We start from the raw sequence: 9,642 nt of genomic DNA on the forward strand, positions 1-9,642 counted from the left end.
GTGACACTTGCCTGTAATCCCAGCTACTGAGGAGGCTGAGGCACAAGAATCACTTGAACTTGGAAGGCAGAGGCTGCAGTGAATTGAGATCACACCACTGTACTCCAGCCTGAGTAACAGAGTGAGACTTTGTCTCGGAAAAAAAAAAAAGAGAGAGAGAAAAAGGGACCCAAGCTGACACACTCATGCCCTCTCACTGTATGATGCTCTCTGCCACATTATAAAGCAGCAGGAAGGCCCTCACCAGATGCCAGCACCACACCCTTGGACTTTTCACCTTCCAAAACCAGGAGCCAAATAAACTTCTGTTCTTTACAAATTATCCATACTTTAATATTCTGTTATAGCAACAGAAAACAAAGACATGTACATTGCAACACCAAGAGCAACAACTAAGAATACTATACATAGTGATATACTCAAAAACAATATAATTAAATCAAGATGGACGCCTAAAAATGTTCAGATAATTCACAGGAATACAAGAAAGGAGAAATAGGAGAATAACAAACAGAAGGAATGTAAATATTTGTAGCATAACCTAAAACAAGAAACAGCTAAATGCCCTTCAATGGGTTGAATGGTGAACAAACCATGGTACATCCATACCATGGCACTATTCATTAATAAGGAAACAAACTATTGATATAAGCAGTGGCTTGGATGGTCTCAAGGGAATTATGCTAAGTGAGAAAAACATATCTCAAAAGGTTACATGTTGTATGATTTGATTCCATTTATATAGGTTTTTGTTGTTGCTGTTTTGAGACAGAGTCTCCCTGTGTCACCCAGGCTAGAGTGCAGTGGTGTAATCTTGGCTCACTGCAACCTCCACAACCTGGATTCAAGCAATTCTCCTGCCTCAGCCTCCTGAGTAACTGAGATTACATTCATAAGTCACCATGCCGGGCTAACTTATTTATTTATTGTACAGGTGGGGTTTCACCATGTTTGCCAGACTGGTCTTGAACTACTGACCTCAGGTGATCTGCCCACCTTGGCCTCCCAAAGTGCTGTTACAGGCATGCACCACCACGCCTGGCCTCCATTTATATAGGTCTTGAGATAATAAAATTACAGAAATAGAGTACAGCTAGTGGTTGCCAGAGGTTAAAAACAGGGTGTGTGTTAGATGGGAAGAGAGAAGGGGTATACGGAAGAGAGTGACAGGGAGGTGGGGATGGTGATAAAAGGGCAAGGAGAAGCATCCTTGTGATGGAATTCTTCTGTATCACTATGGTGATACACAAACCTACGCATGCAATAAAATTGCATAGCACTAAATTCACATAAATGAGTGCATGTAAAACTGCACTATTAATAGATCATTGAGTGTTAAGTTCCTGGTTCTGATATCATATTACACTATAATTATGCAAGCTGTTACCATTTGGAAAACTTGGCAAAGGGTATACAGGATCTCTTGTGTATTACTTCTTATAACTACATATATCTGCGAATTTCTCAAAATAAATAATTTTAATAATTGGCTATTGCAGGACACCTTGTAAAGGCCCAATGACAATATGATTTTTCCCCTCTCAGGAAAAGGATGGGAAGGAACTGTGGCCATTGTAACTATTCTCCAGCAAATCTTACCAAGGCCTCTGCATGTTTCTTAAAAAGAAAAATTACATTTTATTGCCACAAATAAACATAAAATGCTTTTAGAGTTTCTGTATAAACACATTCTTCATAATTGTTGCAGGTTTTTGCTAAAAAAAAAAAAAAGATTTTTTTTTGCTAAAAAACAAAAAGAAAGCTGCCCATTGGACTTGGACCCACCTCAAGGTGGTTAGGTATAACTACCCTCTTTTCAGAAGACTCTAGATTTAAAAAAAAAATCTCATTTTCCTCCTAAAAATTAAGAAGTCAGATTGGCTCAGTAATATGGAAAAAAAAAACTTCATGTCTGAATCAGACTCATGAAACCACAAATAGGGAAAACCATCATGACAATCTATTAATATTGTGTACCATTGTTTTGAGTACAGATTAACAGGCAGTAGAAAACACTTCAGTTTCTTTCTTTTATTATTATACTTTAAGTTCTGAGGTACATGTTCAGAATGTGCAGGTTTGTTACATAGGTATACACATGCCATGGTGGTTTGCTGCATCCGTCACCCCATCATCTACACTAGTTATTTCTCCTAATGCTATCCCTTTCCTATCCCCCCTACCTCCTGCTATCCCTTCCCCTTGTCCCCAATCCTCCAACAAGCCCTGATGTGTGATGTTCCCCTCCCTGTGCCCATGTGTTCTCATTGTTCAGCTCCCACTTATGAGTGACAATATGCGGTGTTTGGTTTTTTCTTCCTGTGATAGTTTGCTGAGAATAATGGTTTCCAGGTTCATCCATGTCCCTGCAAAGGACATGAACTCATCCTTTTTGGATGAGACCTATAATATGGTACATGAAATGATGGTTTAGTCAGAAATCAGAATATTTTTATATCTCCAGACTAAATGAACAACAGGTGTTATTCTAAGCCAAGGTAATCTATTTATAAAAACTAGCATACAAGAGATAATCTTTCAGTAGGACATCTGGGTGGCAGGAGATAGCAGACTTTTTGCTTTGAGAATAAAAAGTTTTATGTTTTAGTTTACAATCTAAAATAGATTCTAGAACTGTGACCTGAGGCTAACGGTAAAGAGGCAAGATTATTACATATAAATTACAATATATATAATGAATACATTGTGCAAGTGGATTGATAGATGTATATATTTAACACAATGAGACCAATGGTAAACAGATCAAATTCACTTTCTTTGTGGTTTTCCAGTCACTTATATACAATTATAATAAAGCAAATCGTTCACTGTATTTTTGTTAAATCATCACAAAACATATACCAAAACTCCTATTTATATGTTTAAAAACTAGTTTAAGTATACTAGAAAATACTATCTCAATAGCAGTATAGCTAACTTATGTAACCATATTTATGTTAATTGGAGAGAATATATTTCAGCTTCAGGATACTATAATCATTTTGTCAAGGCTTAATAAACATTTTATAAATATTGATGCTGGGGATAAAAATAATGAGAATATAATATTTACTTTGGCTTCACAGAGTAAAAATTGTTATTCAGTCACATAGGAGATTCTTGCATTTTCTTAGTCAATCCTCAAACTACCTGAGACATAAGCATTATTACTCAGTTATTAAACAGAAACCAAGATTCAGGTATACTAAGCAATTTGTGACTATTCATGATAGAACATGGCAGGTTTGATTGCAACTCTGTTTGATTGCAAAGTGCTTCCTCTTCCCACTTCATCATAAGGTATTTCTGGCAAGAACCATGAGAATCGAAAGTATGACCTGAAAAACTACTAAGGAATTATTTTTAAGTGGTTTGCATATACTTTGTTTTAGACATTGCTAAACTTTTCCCAAAAAGTTGTACTCAGTTGTTCAAAGGCTAAGACAACGTTGTCATCTTCATTTTCACATAGCTCACGCAAGGAAACGCTGCAAATGAGGAAAAAAATATAAGACCCATTTTAGTGAGATTGGATATTTTAAAAAAGGCTTTCCTTGGGTAGGCAGAAGTAAGTAAATCCCATTAGATGATGAAATTATATTAGCAAAATATGAAGAATAATGATAAGAAACATATTTCTCCTAAAAAATCTTGTGTACAATTGTTTTAAAAGATAACAAAACAACCCCATGCAGTTTTTCTCCATGACTATCACCAAGAGAGTCTGAGAGGCCATCAAATTCCACATAACATGATCCCTTCTTCCTTCAGTAGTGCAACAACACAAATTTTTTTTCTTTTCTTTATGTATCTCTTGTGGAATCATTTTGTGTTATTTATGATACTGTGTCCCCTGTATGCTGAAACCCACAGGCAGCTACATCTATGATAAGACAAATATTCCTTTCTTTACCTAGATGTGTAAAAAGATAAGGAAAACAAGATATGGTAAGCAGAATAATGGCCCTCCAAAGAGGTGCACATCATATTCCCCGGAAACTGATGAATAAGTTAAGTTACACAGCAAAGGGGAATGAATGATGGAATTAAACGAATTAAAGTTGCTAATCAGCTGACCTTGAGATGTGAAAATAATCCTGGGTTATCCGGGCAGGTTCAGTGTAATCTCAAAGGTAAGTGGAAGAGTGAGGCAGGAGAGAGTCAGAATGATGCAGTGTGAGTCTACCAAACATTGCTGGCTTTGGAGATGAAAGGGAGCCACAAGCCAAGGAATGCTGGCAGCCTCTAAAAGTTGGAAAAGGCAATAAAAGCAGATTGTCCCTTAAGAGTCTCTTGAAAGAAATGCAGCCCTGATGACAACTGGATTGAGCCCATTAAGACACATTTTGGACTTCTGACCCCCAGAACTGTAAAATAATAAATTTGTGTTGGTTTAAACCACCATGTTTGTGGTAATTTGTTGCAGCAGCATTAAGAAGCTAATGTACAGGTAACAAAAAAGGAGAGAATAAATCCAAAAAGAACAGTACAGCTGGGCTGATCAAGGGCTGAAAACTATCATGATATGACATCTTATCAGCCTTTTAGTAAATTTGCACCTACCTTGTTTCCACTAGAGTTCCAGTTTTTTTATAGTGTCATCACTAACCAACCACAAAAATTGATCAGATCTGTCTGAGTTACACCAAATTTCTTTCTGAGTTACAGACTTACAATTGTGACTACTGATTGTAAGTAATCACAACACTTCCTCCTGACTGATATCTCCCAGATGTAATGTGAGGGGTATAAATTCTAACTCATGAGTTTTCATTCTCATCCTCAAATGTCATGCTCACCCTTGTTTCCCATGCATCCTTAACAAAAATAGAAACTTTGGTCACCTTTACCAACTGCATAATTTTTTTTTACCAATTTCTTGAATTTTACCTTGTAAATACTTTTCTGATCATGCTGCATATTTCAATTCCCTTAATTCAGACCTTCACTCATTTTCACCTGCACGACTGTTGCCGTCTTTGCACCTACACATTTCTGCCACATATACAGTCTGCAGGCTCAGGCCACCCTCATGCTTATGCACTGTCCACACATTGCTCAGAAGATGAAGGCCAAATTTCTTAATGTTAAAATATATAGACTTTCCTGATATAGATCCAAATTCCATTTAAAGTCTCTTACAACAACCTGACATCTTCCCCCGTCTCTGTCAAATCCCCATATTCTCCATGTCGATGTAGTGAGCTTGGAGTCTTTCCCTGACACATCAGGTCCCTTCTCATTGCTGTACTTTGAAAATACTATTTCTTCTTCCCCATGATTAAGGGCTTAGTCAAAAAACTACTTCATGTGAGACTCTTTCTTTGAATGCAAATAGAGTTAGCCATTCCTTTATCTGCCATCATAGCCCTGGCCGTGTTTGGAAGGTCTGTAAGTCAGCTTTTTTCACTACAGTGTAAGAGTTTTTTTTAAGCAGGTATATCAATTAAATGATCCTTTGGTCAGGCATGGTGGCTCACACCTGTAATCGTAGCACTTTAGGAGGCCGAGGAGGGCAGATTGCCTGAGTTCAGGAATTTTGAGACAAGCCTGGGCAATAGGGTGAAACTCCGTCTCTACTAAAAATACAAAAAATTATCCAGGCGTAGTGATGGGCGCCTGTAGTCCCAGCTACTTGGGAGGCTGAGACAGGAGAACCACTTGAACCAAGGAGGCAGAGGCTGCAGTGAGCCAAGATGGCGCCACTGCACTCCAGCCTGGGCAACAGAGGAAGACTCCATCTCAAAAAAAAAAAAAAAGATTTTTTGATGATCCTTTATAGCTCACATTCTTAGACGTGTGTCTCATACCAATAATGCTCCAGGCCGGGCACGGTGGCTCATGCCTGTAATCCCAGCACTTTGGGAGGCCGAGGCGGGTGGATCACGAGGTCAAGAGATCGAGACCATCCTGGTCAACACGGTGAAACCCCGTCTCTACTAAAAATACAAAAAAATTAGCTGGGCATGGTGGCACGCGCCTGTAGTCCCGGCTACTCGGGAGGCTGAGGCAGGAGAATTGCCTGAACCCAGGAGGCGGAGGTTGCGGTGAGCCGAGGTCGCGCCATTGCACTCCAGCCTGGGTAACAAGAGCGAAACTCCGTCTCAAAAAAAAAAAAAAAAAAAAAAAAGCTCCAATATTTCTTAGATGATGCATAAATGAGTGATTTCCTCTGCCAAGCCTTAGAGACAGCTTCCAAGTCTATAGCGTTTCTTAGGCTGCTCTGGAGACTATAACTTGAGTAACTACAAGCCACTCAAAGAATACCCTATCTAGAGATAATACAAGTGGACAAACCAGTTTCCTTCTGCTCCCAAAAGTTTTACTCTCTGTATGAAAAGTCCAAATAGGCCTAATTCTGCTCAGATCCAAGATATAAAACAAGACTTGATTAGCAAGAACCTAATAATGGAGAGATGTGTGTCAAATTAAATATATAAAAAGTGACAGGACAAAGCAACACCCATAAACTATTGAGATGCATGCAGATTGAAGACTTTGGAAAGACGGACATTTAACTAAGCAGCATTAGATGGTTAAAGGAACCTAAGAATGGGGTACCCAAATAAAGTTTGGTATTCCTTGGGACCCTGCTAAGTTTTGTTAAAGATGAAAATAGGAGGCCAATATGAGAGATTAGAGTCGGATGGAGCCTGGAGAAAACAAGAAAGTCAAAGTATGTAACAGAGAATAAACTGGAAACCTGATGGAGCCCTAAGGAGCCCTCTGAAATACCATGTCCTTGACACACATTGCTTGTGGCAATTGAGAATACAAGGACCCAGGAGTCAGTGAAGTATGCAAAACTATTGCTGCCTGTCAGTGCATGATGCCTGGGGCTGAGACTCTAGTCTGGATGAAACTTCATCTCAAATAGACATTGAAATTAATTCTATTATAGAAATAATGCAACAGGTGTTGAGGAGACATTCTGCAGAGCTTTTGGGGAGCTGAACTGCATCGCACATAAGAAGCTTACAGGCACTTTCATGTACATGGCTTATAGTAAGGGTTCAACATTTTTCAAATTATAAATAAATTATTAAAAACTCTAAAATCAATATTTAAATATACAACACACCTGATAGATTTAAGGGTGAGTGCAAAATCCTTCAACAAGTAATAAGCCTCTCCTTCATTCATCCTAAGCAAAACAACATTTTGAAAATTAATAACACAAAACATTAAAGAACATCTAATTTCATATTTAAATGTTGGATTTATTGATAGGCTACTTTGTCAAGATCTATTTCCCATCATCATTTCTGCCACAGACTCCCAGATATTGATTTAATCTATGGCAATGGTGATTACGAATTCAAGAAGTGAAATTTCACAACCATATATAATAAAAATACAAGGCTGGACATCTCAGGAGATAACTAAAATAGAAAAGTAAAACTCAGGAAGGTAAATTGGAACTAGAGACTCAAAAGAAACAGATGTGTTATTTACTAATGTCATAGCTGCTTTATTCACAATGAGTCACTTTTTTTCAAAACAGTGCTCAACATCTTTGAAGATTGTCAGAATTTCTTAAGACCTTAATTCAGTAAAGATTGCTCAAAATTTTATGTAAAAAATAAATTGGTGGCTGGGTGCGGTAGCTCACGCCTAGAATCCCAGCACTTTGGGAGGCAGAGGGGGGCAGATCACAAGGTCAAGAGATTGAGATCATCCTGGCCAACATGGTGAAACTCCGACTCTCCTAAAAATACAAAAATTAGCCCGGTGTGGTGGTGTGCATCTGCAGTCCCAGTTAGTCCCAGTTACTTGGGGGGCTGAGGCAGGAGAATCACTTGAACCTGGGAGGCGGAGGATGCGGTAAGCCAAGATCACACCACTGTACTTCAGCCTAGTGACAGAGTGAGACTTCATCTCAAAAAAATAAATAGATTTCCTGCTTTGGTGTGACAGAATCCCCCGCCCCACAACTGTGGTCCAAGTCAATTTCTTCATCCTAGGTAAATCCAAGAGTGTTTACTCCTGGTTACTATTTTTGAAAACGTTTTTCCTGCCACAGAACTAAAACAATTGTCATGTACTCAGTCCTATATCTACTCTTCTCAAATGTTGGAGAGCAAGGCATTATTTGTTATTATGTATTCAGTTTTAAAATTTATATTAATGAATACATAGGATAGTAATAAATAAAAATATATCTAAGATCTAAGAGCATATGCAGATATTTATATCTTTAGAGTACAGCATTATGTCATGTGAGCTGGCCTAAGGGCCAAGATTTTGCTGGAAAACCACAAACAAAAATAATACTGAATTTGTTATTCTCTCTTACCGTTAGTCTCCAAAAAAAAATCTTGTATATTTAGCATGATTTAAACTACACTTGAAACTGTAATGAGGATTCTTCCTTAAAATTCATTAAATTAATTCATTAGGGATGGAGATGGGGGGACAGAGAACATAGACAGGACATACCTGTTATCCTGGACTAATCCTAGCAAGGAGCCATGTTTGTAGAAATCCAGGGCATAGGCATTAAGCGACATTTTCCTTCCTCGGTTATCAAATCTCTGTGACAACAGCACTGGAGCCTGAGAGCGATTGACACCGATTGTGCCTAGAGTAACCTGAGAAAACACGATTCTTCTTCATGTATTATTCATGTATAAAGAAGGTTTATAATTTCTTATGTGGTGCTTTGTAGTTACATCGTTTAGTCACCATTTTTAAAGCCCATTCTTCGCTGTGAAGAAAGAGGGCGTCTTACCCACACATTGTAGTAACACCATCCTAAGCAAGCCTGGAGAGAGGCTCAGCTCCACCACATAAAGATTATTGCCTCCACAAAATACTGGTAACACTTTCAACCAACCACCCACTAGACTATAGACACACTCACTAGGAAAGAAAACCTAACATCATTTTATTCTCCTTATTGGTGGTGGAAATTTACTTGTAAACAGAGTATCAATCAGCTAGAGGCTTATACATTACAAGAAAATAATTCAACTGAACTCTAACAATCTTTGGAACCAAATTACCTAAATTAAAAAAAAAAAAAAAAAAAAGGAGGAAGAAGGAGGAGGACAAAAAGAAGGAAAGTGAAAACAAGAAGGCAAACAGTTTTTCCATGTCTGTTCTTTTTTTCCCCCACTTTTTAAAATGACTTTATTGAGATATAATACACGTAGTATAAAATTCGCCCATTTAAAGTGTGCAAGTCAATTTTTTTAGTATATTCAGAGTTGTGCAACCATTGCCACGATCTAATTTTACAACACTTTTGTCCCCCTTAAAAGAAATCCTGTACTCACCAACAGTGCTGGCCTACTTCCCACTCTCTTCTCTGTCGCCCCAGTCCTAGGCAACTGCTAATCTACTTTCTGTCTCTAGATTTGTGTGTTCTAAATGTTTGATGTAAATGGAATGATTGATAGAATGTGTGGTTTTGTTTCTGGCTTCTTTCACTTAGCATAATGTTTTCAAGGTTCATCATGTTGCCACTTTTCTTTTCATCATAATCACTTTTAATCATAATGTATTTATTTATAATCAGTAACACTGCATTTGATAATAAGATATATTTATATTATAAATATAAATATATTATATTTATAATTATAATATAAAATATTTATAATCACTAATTGGCTGCATTTGATAATAAGATATATTATC

The 9,642-nt window shown here is 37.6% G+C and overlaps 1 protein-coding gene across 3 annotated transcripts in view; it reads right to left on the reverse strand.

Moving 5' to 3' along the window:
* Positions 1 to 2,754: 2,754 nt before the first annotated feature.
* LOC116565149 (probable ATP-dependent RNA helicase DDX60) overlaps positions 2,755 to 9,642 on the reverse strand; it is a 102,976-nt gene continuing 96,088 nt past the window's right edge. For 2 of the 3 annotated variants that reach the window (XM_032298611.1, XM_032298613.1), the window contains 3 exons: positions 8,440 to 8,591; positions 7,082 to 7,144; positions 2,755 to 3,488 (listed from right to left, as the gene is read on the reverse strand). In XM_032298611.1, coding sequence (XP_032154502.1) covers positions 3,389 to 3,488; positions 7,082 to 7,144; positions 8,440 to 8,591 — 315 coding nt within the window. In that variant the 3' untranslated portion in view covers positions 2,755 to 3,388. The remainder of the gene's footprint in view (positions 3,489 to 7,081; positions 7,145 to 8,439; positions 8,592 to 9,642) is intronic. The other variant, XM_032298612.1, reaches the window with a different exon arrangement.

This window comes from Sapajus apella, unplaced genomic scaffold (assembly GCF_009761245.1).
Source record: "Sapajus apella isolate SASKATOON/1434 unplaced genomic scaffold, GSC_monkey_1.0 scaffold39, whole genome shotgun sequence".
Classification (NCBI taxonomy): domain Eukaryota; kingdom Metazoa; phylum Chordata; class Mammalia; order Primates; family Cebidae; genus Sapajus; species Sapajus apella.